Source organism: Patagioenas fasciata, chromosome 7 (assembly GCF_037038585.1).
Source record: "Patagioenas fasciata isolate bPatFas1 chromosome 7, bPatFas1.hap1, whole genome shotgun sequence".
Classification (NCBI taxonomy): domain Eukaryota; kingdom Metazoa; phylum Chordata; class Aves; order Columbiformes; family Columbidae; genus Patagioenas; species Patagioenas fasciata.
Window position 1 is genome coordinate 23118406 of NC_092526.1, and position 19292 is coordinate 23137697.

At 37.3% G+C, this 19292-nt stretch overlaps 1 protein-coding gene across 2 annotated transcripts in view; it reads right to left on the reverse strand.

The window, feature by feature from the left end:
* The window catches only part of OLA1 (Obg like ATPase 1), a 101742-nt gene that overhangs the window by 5844 nt on the left and 76606 nt on the right, over nt 1–19292 (reverse strand). For both annotated transcript variants that reach the window (XM_065841529.2, XM_071811102.1), the window contains 2 exons: nt 1698–1838; nt 920–1016 (listed from right to left, as the gene is read on the reverse strand). In XM_065841529.2, coding sequence (XP_065697601.1) covers nt 920–1016; nt 1698–1838 — 238 coding nt within the window. The remainder of the gene's footprint in view (nt 1–919; nt 1017–1697; nt 1839–19292) is intronic.

Sequence of the window (19292 nt, forward strand, 5' to 3'; positions counted from 1 at the left end):
GAAATTATGTTGATTAATGAAAACAAATTAACTCCATTGAACGAAATTAAATATAGCACTGATATTCACTGCACAGCACTCTAAACACTGATGCAAAAAATAAAAGCTCAGTGACAGATTTACACCTCCAAAAGTTGACATTTTTGTAATTTTTAAGATAAAGTTTGTAACTACATGCATTTCAAAATATTTTTAGATACTAATCTTTATATTTTAAGATATTTACATTCAAAGGCAAACCACTACAGTTCAGCTCTTACTGGCCTCTGGGAATAAATTAGTCAATCTCTATGGCTATAATCATTCTGCATCAATCTTTCAAATACGTAATACAATTTAAGGCATTACATAAGCTCCCGGATAAACACACAAACTACCAAAACAAACTAGGTCTAAATATTAAAGTCAGTAAAAGACCTGAATTACTGCACACTGATTTTAGGTTTTGGAGCCTAACTGTGTATCCATGAGGAATATAATGACGTTATATTGCTTTTATTGCTGAAAATGTAATCCGAGCAAAGCAAAGGAGGAATGAACCACCCGCAACCCAAACAAACTTAGTGAATACAAAATGAAAAGCAACATCAATTTCACTGCAGACAAACCCAGTCACACAGATTAAGCAAGCACAATACTGGTACGTCTTATCTCTGACCACAGGAGGAGGGTAGACAGATTCTACAGGATGAAGAAATTCAGACTATGTAATAGGCAGAATCAATTGTTACCTGCCTCAATCAATGCAGCTCCACTTTCACTGTTCAGCAGCTCACAAATAATTAAAGTTATCCTGGACAAAAACCTCATCTGTAATGACTAGCTAACCGCCACCATGACAAACTTCAAAGTCAGTGATATCAATCTGAATTCAATAGTGTGGAACTGGATATAGCTGATGAATAAGTATGAATCTTACCCTGATGGTCCATGCACGCACTTCATCTGGGCCTGCAGTGAAAAAGTATTCTAGTTGGAGTGCTGCATATCCAGCCTTAATGATCTTTGCTAAAGCACTGAAAAAAAAATGAATCCGACTCATTCAACATATACACATGAAATAGCTAAGTGCCCCAAGTAATCAATTTACACGGAAAGCCATCGCGTATTTGGAAGACAGTGGGTCTACTTTTAAACACAGCAATAATTGCAGAAGCCTTTTTCTTTGAACTCTCTGCAGAAGAATTACTCTTTTACTGCTGCATCACAAAGACAGTATTTTGAGTTGTTTATTTGGCAGGCTACAGAAATACGGGATAAATTTAAATCACCCTACCAGGCAGCACTTTTGGTTTCATGCAATTTTCAGGACTCCAGGTCATGAAAGCATAACTGTTTGACTGAAATCCAATATTGAAACAATTTATTATAGTTCCTCAGAAAAATTATGGCAAAATTTTCTTCACTGTCCTTATTCCCCATGGATGACGAAACAGTTTTGGTGATCATTCCTTCTCAAAAATATACATAACTAATACCTATGTTATAATTAAAACACTGTACAGAGATGACAGATGACAGTTAAAAACTTAATTTAAAATAAATCTTTTCACTCTGTCTCATGGTAAAGAAAGGAGAAGATTCTCTCTTTATAATGGTAATTACTCTGTCATTTATTATTCTATCAGCGCAAGCAATTAAATTACTGCAAGGAAATAGTTGATAATAAAGTGTAGGGAAAATGAATGCTAATTAACCTTTGTGTCATGTTCTCTTCCAGATACTTCTGTTTCTCCTCAGCACTCATATCTTGCAACTTGAGTTCCAAGGCCCCACTAAAAGGAATGACCAAAGCACCCGGGTCGTGCTTGTCCACCCACTCTTTAATTTTTATCAACCTGTAGACAACAAAGGGCACAACATTATCTTGTAGTGCATGCATGGCTGTACCACATTCATTATTATCAAGTAGCACATACATATTCATAAGAATTGCACGGTTTTATGATGCCATCTTTTTGTGTATTGCTTTCCAAGGTCAAGGCATTAACAGGCAGCAATTGCTTCAGGTGTACTCCATTAACATTTCACTGTTTCTTGGTTTCTGTTTGGCATTTCATCTATCAGAAACAGGCATAATTTGAGGCAATAACTAGGTTTTTGGTAGAACTAAAATACTTGCAATCTAAAATGCTAACTGGATAAAACTTTGTAGATCTGTGGATGAACATTTTTCTGAGACTTCCAAGGGTGATATTTATCAAACGCAGTGAAACTGGGGATCTTCAGATTTTCCTCTGACTTTTTTTTTCTTTTTAGAAGCATCACAGTGGGTAGGGCAGCTGATATTAGCAGACAGAAAATAACACTACACTCAAACTCCTGGACAGCACGCAGCACCCTGCTTTTCCTGGCTACTGTTCTTGGATTTCGCCATAGATAATGAACACAAGGCCGTCTTTCTACTGGTTTCTCCCACCTTCTTAATATCTCCCCAGAACAAGGCTTCTAGATACTGTACAACTATTATTTTTAAATAAAGAATCCAATTTCCTATTTATCATCTTCTTCAATAACTGGCAGCATACGTAATACTTTGCTGTACATCTAATATTTTTTTTTCGGTTGAACCAAACTTCAAATTTAGAACTACAGATTTACGGTGCTAGTTTTTGACTGTTCAATATCTTATTAAAATTAAGCAAATGTTTGCAGCAATAGCTCATGTTTAAACAATCTTTAAACACAAGCATCGCATTCATGACCACAAATACTATTCATTTAAATTGAAGGGAGACATTCATAAATTCCGTGAGAAGAGTTCCATGTTATTTACAAGGTGCTATTTCTGAAAAGGTGTGAACGGTAAGAATGACAACTCCATACGCTCAGCAAGACAACTCCAGAGGCATGGGACATCAGGAACGTTTCCTGTGCACTAAGACACAAAGCACGAAACACAGTATTTTGGGTGCTGTAGATGTTTCAGACCTGAAGCACCCAGCATCCAGCACAGGGTTGTAATGCTTGCTGAGTTCTTTTTCTCAGTCCTGCTAATCTCCAAGATTTAGACTAAGGTTTTAACTGCTATTATACTAAAGTGCTTTGAAACTGTGGCCTGCAAACCTTTAAATAATCAATGCAAATGTCACTTCAGAAAAAAATGAACTGAACCACAAGTTCATCAACACACATTTGTCAAAGAAAATAGCAGGGGATCAGAGCTATTATGAGATTAAGTGCATGGCCCACTGAGTAGGGTTTTAGATGGGACAAAGAATATAAAAGTTCGCTCAACAGTTTTCACACGTTTGTTACATAAGGCTGGTCTTCTATCATTTACTTATGTAAATACCCCATCGGCGGTTTTCAATCCTCATTATACTAATCTTTTTCTCCTCCAGTTATCCAATGAAAATGTAGTCTGCTATCCAGGACTGATACTGAAACACTATTGCCTTCAGAAACATCTGAACTGAAAATCACAATTAAGGTGCTTTCTGAATGTGGCATGTGACATTTAACAGCACTTCTAAAACTGACATTTGTAGTTAACCAATTTATTTTGGCTAACAAACTGGATATCAAAGTTCAGAGTTTAAAAATGCCAACCTTTTACAGAAAATGTATCTGGAAATGGATCTGCTCTTCAGTGTACTTCAACCTCTGTGCACACGTTATATTTTTTCTTTTTTTTAAGAAAGTCCCTAGCACTGGTCTCTAGATGAATTAAATAACCTAGCAAGTGAAAGAATAAAACATGCAAACTTGAAAAAGTGAAGTAAGCATAAAGTTATGTCAAAAAGAGGATTCAAATTCTGTTTGGTAAATATGGTCATCATAACTAATAAACTAAGAACTATTGTGGAACAACAAGATAAGAAATAATTACTTTGGCTAAAACACCAATTCAGAATAATCATAGTCCTAGACTGTCATTTTAACAGCTTTTCTATTGAGTCCTTAGAGGGATTATTTGCATTCCTCAGGTATTCTATTGTACAATTCAGATGAATAAAGACTTACAAATCATTCCTCTACCGCCAGTGTAAGACTTTGATCCAGTGAATACACCATTGTACCTTAACTATAATTGGCAAAAAACCTGACAGTGTAGAGCATCACAAGCTTAATAACAAAAGAGAATATCTCAAAGTGTTGACAGATGATCTTCATAATGCAGGAGCAGAGCTGGTACATTTTAGCAATAAATGAGCACTGAGGTCTAAAGGTCTCTGAAGTGACTGACATCAGACCTGCTACAGCCTCACTGGAAGAATCAGGTTCCGCGTCCCACTCCGTACAGACAGTCGGGTTCTCTGCCCGAGTCTTTCACTTTCATGACTTTCAATGTCACAGGAATTACTAATAACTACCAAGGAATTCCCTCAATGGTGATTAAAACAAAGAAAACAACAAAAAAGTAAATCCTCAAAATACAAATACTGGTATATTTCTAAATGAAATTTCCCCAAAGCAAAAATGCTTGACTAATAATCAATGAAGTAATAGTGCAAGTTTGCTTCCCTCTTAGGGATAACCAAGTGTGCTAAACAGAATAAAATCCTCTTAACAAATGGTAACAATTAATGTCAAACTCTGTTTTATGTGAGCGCATATTTTTTCCATGGAAGTGCTGTATGTCTGTAAAAGGATAGCATTAGTACACTAATTTGGACCTTTGTTAAAAAAGGCAAATCCTGAAGTATGTCTCCATTATTTCATGTTATACTTGATAATAAATGATGACGGTTATGGGATTTTAGGCTGACATAAAAGACTATCAACACTCAAGAAAATCTCAATTACAAAAAAACCCAAAACCAACCACAAAAACCACTACAATGTAGCAAAATGAAAGTAAAAAAAACCAGTAAAGTGGCAGAACCAATGACCATAATCAACAGTTGACACTACTTTAAGAAACAAGAAAGTGCTCAAGATGAAAATCCTTCTTGACAAAGTAAACTGTAAACCATGTGAAAACAGTGGACACACTGAAAGAAATGAAAAATATCCTATTTGCTAATTAGGTTTCTAAAAATGCCATTATTAGTAGAGTTGAAACTAATTTCAGATTCCAAAACATAGCGTAGAAAGAAGAAGGGCTGATCCTGGTGCTGCTCACTAATACCAGCAAAGGGTCTTGGAGCATCTCTGGCCACCCAAGAGCCATCCCCGTCCCCTGGTTTGGTGCTTCCCTCCTGGCGGCTCTGAGGAGAGGAAGGGGAGCCAACAGCACCTACAGAATGCTCCTGAACTGAGATTTGATTCTAGCCACTACAAATGAACAAAATAGCCTTTCTGAAAAAAATGCAGACCCAAGAGACAGTAAGACAACCATTCATTCTGGGACAGCAAAAAGAAAATCTTAAAAGTTGAACTGAAAATTCATTTTAAAAGATAGCTGTGTAAAAACCTGACACAAGAACAAAACCAGATCTGAACAACTTGTAAGGGAAGGCAACACTCAAAATTCTGACCAGGGTATGTCAGCATATCTACTACCAACTTGGAAAAACTGTGAGGACCAGGATGTTTTCTTGCCACTTCTAGATTCCAAAATTTGATAAAGGCATCATTTATGGGCATTCTAGGTTTTAACTTCACATCTGCCTGAAAAGGAAAAAGTAAATGAAAGAAGCCAGTGACTTCAAGGGCAGAAGGATCAGGACAAGTACCAGAGTTAACTCCTAATATTAAACCAGGATGCAGAGCAGACCTTGGAGCACGGTTTGAAAATGAGGCCACTCACTGGGAATGCCAGTAAGCAAAGAGCACTGGAAAGGGGAGTGTGCAGAAGGGAATGCCTGGGCCTTAAAATGGTGATGGATCCTGAGGCAGGAGAAACCAAAACCTGCAGACAACCAAAATAAAGAGGTATAAAAGTTACAGAAGGTACATTAACTACAAATCGATATTTGACAGAGCTTCACATGAAAGATCCAGCTGGGAAGAGAGACAGAGTTCAGATGGAAATCACAAGTAGCGATGGAAGAGAAGCTGCAGAGAGAACTTAAGCTCAGTGGACACCTTCAAGACAAGATGATCTGAAAAACTGACCCCTGAGAAGAAAGGTGATTTGTGAAAGTATGTTTTTGTACAAGCAAGACCAAAAAAAAACCCAACCCATCTAACCCATGGAAGAGAAACAATTGTTTTTCTGTTCTACACCTGAACTACAAGTAGAAATCGGCAGAAAGAAAACAGCATGGCAGGGAAGAATAAAATACCAGGCAGCACCACAAGAAGAAAAGAAACAAATGTGGATAACATCCAACTAAGTGGTCAAAACTTACAAAAGACTGAAAAAAAAAATATCTACAGATAGGAGGGATAACAAGAGAACGCAGCAATTACAACAGCCTCTTCTTGGTAGTTCTAGCAACTCCAGATTTTTAAAACCTTCCAACCTCAATCTGTTTGGTGCTTTGTTCCCCATTGTTGAAAAGTTTTCCCTATGTGTAGCCTAAGCCACCTCTATTTCAATTTAAATACAATAGTATAACTGAGCCTATAGACTATGGGCTGGCAATACACTCTCTACTTCTTTACAGCAGTGTTCTACATACTTAAAAACAGAGGTCTTTCTTTTTTGAGTTTTCCTTGTAAGCCACCTATTACTTCTAATTTCAAACCTTTTTCTGGACTCTTTCCAATTGGTCTAAAGTTGGAAGCACACAGTACCTAATGCACTCCTCAAAGCTCTCAATAATAATGCTTAATGAGCACTAAAAATAGGTAGAGGATTAACTCACACATTTTTCAGGTTTCTTGTTTATAAACAGGTTTCCTGTTTATAAAACCCAGTGTGACATTTGCTTTTTTGTGACAGCACTGCAACATTATCTCATGCTCAGTTTATAACTTATTGTATGACCCTGCTTGACTAGCTATTCTTAATATTATATTTGCATGGTTGATTATTTCTGCATAAAATCATTCTCAGAAGTTGCACCCTAGACTCTTTTTTCTAATGGTATCTTCCATTTCTTGAAATGCTCCTAAATTCTAATTTTGTTCCATACATACTTGGACATCTCCTAGTTTGGGGTCACCTACAGATTTAACAAGAATGCTCATCATTCAGCTCATTAATGGAAATACATAACAGTATTCAACTAGCAGCTGCTTCTGCAGATCTCATAATGAGATATTCTTCCATTTGGAAAGTGAACCACTGATAACTATGCTCTGTGTATTATCTTTCAACCAGCCTTGCACACTCAACTTCCTGTAGTTCCCATCTAGTTTCACACTTTGCTTATGAGACTGTTGTAAGGCATTGGAACCTTTACAGGTTTAATGAAAATCCCAACATGTAGTAAAGCATACTTTTTCACTACATGCAAGACCATTAAATTTATCACAAACAAAATATTACAAGTCATCTGACAATTTAGACAAGTAATAGCCAACCTGAATTGTGAAGACAATTGGGTTGCTTCTACGTGATTAAAACCAGTTTAATTGTTCCAACATTTTTCTTGACATTAAAGGAAAACTCATTGACTTTAAAATGTCTTGTTTCTTTTTTCCTCTTTGTGGCTTTCTTTTGTCTTTTGAAACCTCACCCATTATCCACAATTTATCTAAAATGATGACAAATTAGGCAATTATTAATTTTTTTGCTAGGTCCCAAAATGTTCTACTACAAGTACCACTAGGTTTAGTTGATTTGGTGGGATGGGAGAGGAAGATCTAATTTACCCAAACACCAGTCCTGTGTGACACAGCTGGTAAGTGACGTCGCTCCCCTCTGTTCTGTCAGCATGCACAGACACAAAGATCAGGTCCCACTGTTCTCAGTGCTGTAGGTATGTATAGATTTATATGTATTCTTATGTAAATAAACATTCACAGCCTCAGTAATCTTTCATTGCAAATTTATATAATCAACAATGGTGAAAATAATGAAACCAATGCATATAATAATTTTGTATCACAAAACAGGTCAGTGGCAGAAGTTCAGACCAGGAAGCAGAAAGCACAGGCTGTGAGAGGTGACCATGCTGTACCTCTCACTGCTACCTGCCTTTGTCAGGACATCCCTGATTGTTGCACTACATGAAGATAAAGGAACACTAAACAGGAAAAACATTAAAGAGTAAAAAGGTACTTTCTTCCCCAACATGATAGCTTGTTTTTTATGAAGACGACAAATCTACAGAAGGTTTGGGAGTACCTGCTACTGACCTAGGCAGTTTCAAATAATCAGTGATGCTTACGAATTTATTTTTTTATTCCCCGTTCCCTGATGGCCAGGAGGAACACAGCAATCCTTAGTTTTCAAAAGGCCCTTTCCCACCCCCACCTCTTCCCTGCAAATACTTTCCAGTGACACTTGAGAACAAAATCACAGCCTTCACACACTGGGCTGCTCCCTCGGGCCCTCAGGACAAGAGCTTCAGGAACTCAGAACATCATGTGCATCCTGAATGCTTTAAGTTCCTCGATACCTTCCAAGAGTCCAATACCCGTATCCCCTCCAGTATTTAGTCATTGCATTCAGATTAACCTTACAAGAGACCAACATGGAGAACATATCTCATGTTAGATGTCACTCATCCCCAACACAGATTGACTTGAGCCTTGAAACATGCAGTGTAACAGTCCTTGAAATTCTTTACCACAACACTTTCAGGGACTTGCAACATATCCCATGATCTCAGGAATCTCATGACAGAATACAAATATAAAGTATTTCGTTCTACCAGATCTGGATTTCACACTTCCTAACTTCATTGTAATTTCAACTGATACTGTATCACAAAAAGAAAAATAGAAGTTCCTGATCAACACTGTCATTTGCCATTTATTATAGATTGGTTTAAAACTTTCCTTAACATTCTCTTTTGAAACGTAAGTAATCCCAGGCTCTCTGCCTGATGTATGTCAAAGTAAGTTTTTCCAGGGCCTTGATCTCTATCATGGCCATTATCTTAAATCCCTTATAATTCTGCAAAATGATTTGCTGGATGGGGTGACCAGTATTGCACCTACTATTTTAATTCATGTTTCATCCCAGCTTCTGAAGAAACATTTTCATAAACTGGACATGAGCTTCCCATCCCATTCCTTAGCAATCCAGATGTTCCCCTTGCTTTTCTGCTACCAGCTGCACATGGAGCAAGGACCCCATCAGCAGTCCCTGCAGGCATATTCAAGCTGTTCAACACCACAAATTATCTGTAAAAATCAGTTTTGGGTGGAAGGGAGAATTTCTTTCTTTCATACCCCTCCTCCCCATCCCTTTTCTTTTAAACTGGACCAATTCACTTTCCCACATATCCTTATAACTGATTGGGCCAATATAAGTGAAGGGTGGTGCAGGAACAGGTGAAAACTGTCAAGGACAGGAATGTCCCAAGCCTACCAGCCAAAAAAGAGCAATGCCATGAAGCCGAGTTTGATTCAGAATTTTGGTGTTCATTACTGGAGAATGCTTGTATATGGCATGACACCTGAATAAAAATTATCTCATATGAAATCACTTAAAAATAGATTATTCAAGGCAGAAAACAATATTGGTTGACAAGGGAAAAAAAAAAAATCAAGATACTCTGGAAATGCTCTGGAAATTCACATGAAAGCACTTTATGCCCTCAAGATATAATTCTGTTAACAAATTGTCTAACATAATCTGGTAGTAGTATACAGTTCTCAGTTCATCTGGTCTAGAAAGCTGCCCAGAGATATTAGCTGTTTGTATGTTAAAAACACATAAAGTCATAACACTTCACTTACAACTTTATACTACTGACCACTTTTTAAGCATATTTCATATAAACATTTGGCTTAACTGAAATGAAATTTGTTTAGCTGGTTTTGGGTTTGCAAGATGTCGGAAAGAAATAATACCAGAGAGCATGAGATTACCCATAAATCAAGTACAGACAGTAGTTAATGGACAAAATACTTTCATAACGAGGAGAAACTAAGGGTGCATAATCCAAAAAAAAAAATCATCAAGCTGATGACCTACAGCCAAGTTTGAATTAGAAAATATCAAGACAGTAGAAAGACAGAAAGAAGTAAAATAATCCAGAATTACTTTTTTTCTGCTAATCTATATAGAGCTCCCGGTAAGAAAAGATTTTTCAGTGCCTTATATAGAAAACACCATCTAACAAAATGTCTGTCAAGATAAGCCTATATTAAACATTTGTAAGAAGCATCATTCATGAAGAATGAAGATCTTGAAATCATTTTTAAAACATTCATTTCTGATCTAATTTTCAAGACTTTGGTAACATCTCTTCATCCATATTATGGTCCCCATTAAAGATTAAAGTGTTCAAAACCAATTATGTTTTAAACAATACTGAGAACAGTACTACACTGCTTACAGTCTAGTTCTCCTTGGTCTGCCAATTCCAAAATTGAATTTTGTTTTAACCCCCAAAAAACCCAAACAAATGCGGAAAAAAACCCCACAAAAAATGAAACAAAACCTATGGCTGTTGCTGTCAGCAAGGATCAAGTACAGTCAGGACTGAACTACGGATGCAGCTGCATAACAATGCAAACTGTGACAAATGGTGCACGTTATGTTTCACAGTTATAGGCGTAATGGGCTCCACTTGCAGCACACATAATTTGGACAGAAAATATGCCTTTGGAGAGTCACATCTTAACATTCTTTGTGCCATCATTTATAAAATGCAGAGCTTTGAAAAGTTATATTGAAAACTATACCAAAGTAATTTAACAAATGCTCATCCACAAACTATAGCAGAAGGAGCAAATCTCAATGACAAGACATGTGCAAAATGATGATGACTGAGATCCTACTACAGGTCAGTAGAAAGAATCCTTATTCCATAGCCAGGTTTACATTATGGCATGATAATTGTAACTATTGTCTCTTGACGGGGCTTCTTATGTTACATGGAAAACTGTATTCTTAAGGGTCCTGCACAAAAATGTAGGACATTTCATATCAACATTACTACAGCAAAGTCTCAAATATGTAATCCCATAAAAAATTATAAGCCATGCATAAATAGAATATTCAATTAAAAAAAAATGCCTTAACGAGAAACTTCACATGAAATGCACGATGGACAACACCATTCTTTCACACAAAGTGTGCACACAAGCAAATACAAGACCACACTCCCAAACGGAAAATACAATCTACATAAAACTCCTGTGTAATGAAATAAATACATACTAAAATCACTTGAAATAATAACACTATAAAGAATAATTGGGAATATATTCCACTAGTGCTACTTAAAAATCCCTGCAATGAGTAACACAGATGCAGACTACAAAATGTGTTAGTCTTGGCTTTCGCTAATGTCACACAACAATTTAATGAAACCTAAACAAACTGGGTCAGAATATTCCTCCCTAGTTCCCTTAATGAAATATCCTCTCCTGTTCACACACGATAGAGGGAGACGCCTTCCCCGCTTCTCCAGAATTAGCCTGTGTGATCTTAATTGCGGAGCCTCTCCAGACCACAGTGTTCACATGAATGCTCTCTTCCTCCCTCCATCAGTTGTTAAAAAGTAAGTATTAAAATTGCAAGAGTCCAATATTAACACAATAAGAGCATTAGATCTAAAATAATAAACCCTGCTTATTCCTCTTGTCCCTTTGGACAATTACCAAGTACAACCATTTTGTGGTAACATGATACTATGAATGACATATTAACAATTTTAACAAGACCAGTAATAAGAATCATAGAAGCTGGTGATACTGGACTAAGTCGGGGCTAAGGGGCTGACAGAGTAAGGAGCAAACTTTCTATTAGGCTGGACTATGCTACTCAATAAATCAGAAATTAACTTGGGTATTTATCCAGAGAAAGGACATTATCTAAGCTCTCAGTATAGCAACGAAAGTTATTCAGTTGAATGGTTAGTACTCAAACTACAGCAACTCAAAGAATACAAGGCTTAATTTCAGACACCTGATTTCAACACCTAATCTCGCTCCACAGTTAATGAATCAGGAGGCTCTTCTGAGGGCAAGTCAGAGCACTGAAATTAGTGCTCCTGTTCTCACTTTCTTCTTGAAGCATCTTCCCTCTCCCTTTTTCATAGGCTGCTTTAGAAACTAACCTTGACCTTAGGGGCCTAAGATGCTTACGAAAAATTATGTGGTGTCCCCAGTCTTACCTTCTGCTGATACATTTCCTCAAAATACTGTCTAATAAATACAACAGCATATATGGGACTGTCATATGAACATGTCCATGTCCAAGTAAAACACTAAATTAGTTAGGCATTTTCACAGTGTGCAGGGATACCTTGTGAGAAATGCACCTCACTAATTTGAAAAACTGTCATAAAAATGTTCAATTCTGCAGACACAGCCTGTTTATCTGTTTAAAATACAGTGAAATGAAAAAAATTAACCATATCTGAATTATCTAACTAAAACATACTTGTCCTAGGGGAACGCTAACTTGGATTTTTTTCAGAAGCAGGAATAAGTATCTGGATCGGTGTCTGAAATTATGCTCCATTTATCTGATGGACTGTAAAGGATCTGTTAGGCATAAAGATTTTTATGGCTGAAAACGGAATGACAAAGTAAATTTCTGTCAGAAATAAATACTCTCATTCTGTGGGTGGTTGTGTACAAATATTTTTATTGGCAAACACAAAACTAAAATTTGATTCATTGTAAAACTACTCGTTTACCCATCTTCATTTTCTTATCCATTATGGAATTAGGATGCATTAAACGCTCCCCGTAATTTTAAGAACAAAAAATTATTTGACTGAAAAGAAGTTCCGTCTTGAAGTTACGGTGCTCTGTGGTATGTTTTACCATTACAAACACTGGCACTCACAACAATAGGATCAGAAAGCCAAACCTAAAATGCAAGAGACTTTAACCTTTATGACTTGGCCCAGAAACCATTTTTCAACAGAAAGTCAGTACATAAGCCCCAACACACTAATTTGCGTTCAGTCTCTTCTAAGCAATGACTCCATGTGCGGCAGCATACATGATAGTTGTCAACATAAATGAAAATGTTCATGAATAAAAAACAGGCTGTATAAAGAGCTAATTATAATATTACTATCAATTGCTAGCTTGCGCTTGCAAATCTTTCCTATCATATAAATGCATTGTTTTTGACATTTCTCTGTAGCTAAACATCACATCATTTCACTTTTTCAAAGTAGTTCAAATAAGCACAGGATAGACTCTAAGGAATCTGGTCTGATCTACAATTACATCAAAAAAGAAAAAACCTATGACATAAATGTGCACTGTCATGACCAATTACTTTAAAACATTAGTCAGCTCCCATGTAAAAAACTATCTGAACTTATAACAACCTCTGTAAAATTATTTCTACTTTCCGTATATTCATCCTTTCTATCCGTAACAGCAGTTGAGAACACCTCACCAAAATCATGCACTTGACGACTAAAACAAGACATACACCCAAAGCAATAGTGAAGCTGTGAATAATTCAACTTGCATCCAGATGTTTTCTCAACATTAGAAACAGTGTTTATCAGCCTAAGGCAATCACACTCTTTTAGCACGAGTTGTAAAAAAGTTTCAGTAACCAATGAAAAGCGCCATTCTTATTCTACTGCTCAGACGGATTCTTCCGTTTTAGATGTGCCACAGAATTTAAGTTTGGAAAAGACCCGCTCAACAGGCAAGAGCCCTAAAAAGTAATATATGTGTAAAAGCAGACCCAGCCCAAAGGAAAAACACTAAAAATATCACAGTGGTGGTTATTCTGGGACATGATAGCCTATCAGTTTCTCCACCAAAGAGGCATTTAATCAACAGAGACAATGCTATTTTAGACTTGGTTTGGTTGAGAAATGACACCATCAAAGAAGAAATGATCACAGAAAATAAGCTTGGTAAACACAAGTAATTTGGTTTTAAGGAAAAAATAAAGCATGTCCTGATAAATGTATTCTCTCATTGACATGACACATGATTTTCTATGCCGGAGAAATACATCTGTAAAGTATTTGATAGTGTGCTGAGTGTGAAACTACTCATTCAGTGGAGAAGAGGGGTAGGTAATGAGTAACGCACTAGATCTGTGAACAAGCAAACACATTGGTGTTTAAGGATATTGCTAATCCAGTTTCACAAGGATTAAACTTAGGACCAATATTGTTTAAATACATTAACAACCCTGACACAAATATCAGCTGTGTGTAAAGTTTACATTCGACACAAGAGCAGAAGACATTTTCCTCAAGGAAAGTCATCACGGTCATCATCAACTGGAAGTAAGGAAAAGGCAAATGCAATCTACAGATCCTCCTGGAAATGCTTCCATTCGTTTAGCAGGATGCATTACCTCTGTGTATAAGTTATTTATGAAAACAAATACTACATGCAGTTGTGGTCAGCTAAACTCAGAACAGGTCTAAGATTATCAGAGCAATGGCAACCTCATGTAAGTGACAGGGAGAAAATTGATAATGGCTGCTTTAAACAAGTATTGGAGGTAAATACCAATTAGATAAGACACCATTTAATCTACGGGACAAAGCTGCAAGAACCACCAATGAAATAAGGCAGCCATGGAAAATGTAGGCTGGAAATTGGCCGAACATTTTCAACGCGAGGCAGCAGCGAGGTTCTGTGAACAGCCTCCCAATACTAAGTGCACAATCATCAGCTACCGTTAAAAAGCACCTTAATTAATTTATGAAAGTCATTATAGTGTGTAGCTACCAACAATAACTGGTTCTGTACTGAATGCAGAGGAGGGATTACAGTAATTTAGGGATTACCATATAGTTACAAGGAAGCCCTACACTTCATGCATTCAGAAATACATAAAGGCAACGCAGAAATGCAAAAGGCGGACAAAGAGGTCTCAATCTCACACAAATCAAGTTCCTACGTGTTTTGTAAAAACCAATGCCTCCACTGGGGAACAGGTACTAAGAACTCAATCACCACATATTTGATTTGGCTGGAGCCAGCCAGCTGACCAGCAGGCTGGCAGGCTGATCACCAAGCAAAAAGTCCTCCTGAGCCACAGAATATGATGCTTCCTGCTGTTCAGAGCACCATGTCACAGCTTTTTAAAGAATTAGTATAAATTAGGAATCACTGTTGTAAAGAAACAAGACTCAAACTCCTAGAAAACTAGACTTCAGAAATCAAACTCTTGGAAAACCAGACTTCATAAGTCTGTTCTTCCAAAATAAAGTGTAATAAATGTCAGAAATTGCCCATAATACCATGTATAATTACCAGTACCACTCACGAGGAGAGCATGGGCAAGGCAGAGGAGGTGGCTGCAGTACTTGTATCACAGCTTGGTAGTATGTCCTTTCAACATTTGGGCAAGGTACACAATTTTAAAACAGCACTAATGAGAACACCGGACTTCATTATCCTATCTCTTGTTCTCCAGTTCCACATCAGTATCAAGTTTTGCTCCAGAGGAAGGAAATCCTATTACCAGAAATCTCCTATCAGACCCAACCCTACTGCATCCTCTAGAGGTAAGCTTGTCCTTTGCACATTGAAAGACACGGTTGGCTGCAAAGGAAGAGCTGCTTGGTACCCTCATGAGCAGACAGCCCTTTGGGGCAGGACACAGATTCTGAAATGCATCCCAACCTTCATTGTGACATTTTCTGACTTCAAAGTGTTTCCCATTACAACATTAAGACACTTAACATAGCAGTAGGTAATTTCCAATTTCTAAGAAAGCAACCAATAACCATATTAAATTCTAAACTGAAGGTACTCATTACATACCCCTTACACAAACCTGTATTTGAGCTAATGGAGCTACAGTGAATATTTACCCCTCAATGCACTACAGGCTGGGAAGAGGTAGGGCGTTCTGCTATAACATGTTACAGGTACTTGCTAAGAGCAGAAAAACAAAACTGCATGATACCTCTGAATTTCATGTCGTGTTTTGTAAGGAGAAAAATCTAGTGAGTACAGCCCTGGCCAACCCTTCTTCCTAAAATACAGCCACTTTCCCATCCCATCCAACAGTTCTTCACATTGGGTTGCTCACTCTGGTTTCTTTTCCCAGGGCCATTCTCCAGTCTTCAAAGCTTTCCATCCTGGTCCAACAGTGCTTTAGCAAGATGCTTCCAAATACAACCCCCAAAACTTACACCTCCCCATTCAACTTGCACCTCCCTACAGCCCTAAAGCTTTCAGTGGCTCCCACACTCCTACTGTCTTTTACCTCCTTTGTGGGGTTCACAACTCTGGCCCTGCCCAGGAACCCACCTCCTCCTCGGTTTCCTTCATTCCTCAACAGACAGAGATGCAGTTGGACCAGAGGTGTTTCCAAACTCCTGTTAGGTTTGCTCAATTCTTAAGTTTAGCAACAGCTACTTCAAATAAAAATTCCTTAGCCACTGTGTATCTCACAGCATTCAGCACTACATTAAATATTTACCACTGCACTTTCTTATATTTTGTTTAAAAATAAAACATACAAATACTGAAATTTTAAAATCTGTGTTCTGTACAAATCCTATGCATAGTAATTATTTTTACCACTATAAAGAGGAAAAAATAATTATGTAACAGGCTGAAATTAACTAGGCTCAGGAACAAAAAATGTTCAATACAAGTCCTGTGGTGTAGTCTAGAAAAACACAGAATGTACAGTTGTACTCCTACTATCTGCACTTAGCAGATTAAATTTTCTCTTTAAACAGGGAAAGGAGAAAAAACAGGAACCTAACTAGAGCAGACTGAAACATGGTAAAGCTAACAGACATTGCATTGTTCCTAGAAAGAGAAATTTCTCTCAGAAAAAGATGCAGTTGAGAGCTTCTGTAGCCCGTTCATACAGTTATTGGGTTCTGTACTTTGGTACATACTTGTGAAGCACCCAACAAGAAACACCAGGAGTGCAGGAGACTTGATAGGACTTGATATTCTAGTCATAGCTGCACATGTCCTTGTTTTGCTATTTGTCACTTAGGAACCACAACTATACATTCCACATCAATCAGAAAAATGATACTACATTTTTAAATGTTTTAATGAAAATAAGGCGAAGTATGGAACTTTGCAGTGATGAGATGCCTAAAAAAGTATTTCCCCGGCTCTAGAGCAGTTATAAAATACAATGTAATAATCCTTTATGGAGAAAGCACTTAGTGAATTTATTCAAAACTTCTATGCAATTTTCAGAAAAGCAGCACACTACAAATGCATTCCATTCATTCAGAAGCAACCCAGATTCAGTACTACAGAAGCTGAAGGTTCTGCTCAATGCAATGATTCATAGTTTCCCTAATAGAAAGATTCAGCAGTTTTCAGTCGAGACCTTTATTCTCTCTCTGAATAAATGATGCCTGAAATTTTTATTCTTGTTCTAATGGAATTTCAATGGCCTTCACTGCAAATCTACTGGAAATTTTCGCATATTAAGTGGAAAAAATTAAATGATGTTAACCACATTTTAATGTGATTAAGACTGACAGGGTCATTATTTCTGCTAATCACTCAGTCTAAAAAGCTCAAACAAAACTTTTTAACAGCCAACGTTTTTTCTATTTTTCCGTACGTCTACTGCAGTTGAGAGTTAAAGCCACAACAGAATACGAAACAGTATATATCATAAAAAGGATATATCAAGTGTTTTCTGAAATCTCTACATAGATTTCATTATAGTTAATGTTAAGATTTAAAAAATAAGGAGGTGGAAATCAATCTTACAATATGCATATCCCTTTACTTCTTTTGTCTTCCTCAGTCAAAAGACAAAATAGGACAAAAGATTATATGTATTTTTTCCCTGTAGCTCCTATTTGCCAGTGAAAAAGAGAAAATACACCTGCATGTCTTTACCATCAACCAAAAAGTATGTGTAATCACTGAAAATAATTTCTTAGTGTCTGTTTGGCTCTGCAATATAGACTTCTGCTTGTTACCATTTAGGTCGGCTTAAACTGGAAAATGGACATTAAACAAGTGGAACAGAGGCAAGTGGCAACGATGAAGAGCAAACAGTGCATAGTTTTCACAACGTCTCAGTTTACTCTCACGGAGGCTCACAGATAGAACAGAAAATTAAGGAGCTGGCTGCTACGGTCCTGGGCTCAGGTTGAGAGCCCCAGACTTAGAGCCAGCCCTGCGCCCTGAGCCCTGCCTGCTCCTGCTCCTGCCCCGGCACAGGCAGCAGTGCTGACCCCATGGAGCTCCAACAGCAGCAACGGGACACCCGAGGGTGCTCCACGAGGGTGGAAGGATAGAAATTAAAAACCAGCCATAAGTCTGTCTCATTAGCTCTAGAGGAGCAGGGGGATGTGGTTTGTGGCATTTAGTTTTTGTGTCTGGGTGGGAGGGGGATGTTCCGAGTTTTTGTGTGGCTTGGGTTTAAGGCTTTTTGCAGATTAACATTTTCTGTAAAGACAAGCACTCTAAAGCTTGTTTCCTTAATAATTAATGCCGCTCTCTGTGGATCCTCATTTTTGGAGGACCTGTACCTCTCAGGTCATGTTGTCTTTCTCCTTACAAAGCCAAAACTTACAGATTATTTAAAAGGCATTTCAGCATCCAAATTCATTTTTCTACATAAGTAACTGTGTTTATACTTAAGTTACTTCAGAAAATAATGAAAGTGCAGACAGACTGATTCACATTGATCATTCCCATCTGGTTTAATAGATCCATTTCAGCCTTACTGAATCACTAAAAATAAAAACTGTATTACAGCAGCTTCTTCAATTACAAAAACCATTTAAAAACAGTAAACAAGATCATTAGCTTCTTAACCTTAAGGTATGTGAAATGAAAAAATTTTATTTCCTTCCCATTCCTTGGAAAAGTATCCGATCACGCACACAGATTTTTTTTTTTTGGATCTACTTCATGACTACAGAAAAAAATGCTGAGAAAAAAATAAGGTAATTAATCACACACAAATCTTTTTGTGTAAGACTTCACTTCTACGTTCATATCTAGCAGGCACTGCTAACTCTGTATTCCAACAGCCTGCAGCTTTCTCTCCTAAACAATATTTCCTTCCTGCCTGAATATTTTCCATAAGAAAAAAAAAAAGACCAACAACATTAGATCATTTACAATCAAGGAACAAATGACAACAACATCAATATCATATCGCAGCTGTAGTTTGTGATGTTCCCAAAAGGACACATTACTGGTATTGCTGGACTTTCTAGTTTTAGTGTGAAGCCATGCACTAGCGCATCCACTAACAACCTGACTGAATTCTTGTGCTCATCTAAGAAGAGACCCTGCTGAATGTCCTAATGCATCTTATTGTGAATCTTCAGCAAATAAAACTTCATGTATGAGCTCATGATGTGCTTTGCTGCTGGAAAGTCACAGGCTCTGTGGGAAGCTTTTTATCTTCCCAGCAGTCAGTTCTCTGAGAACAT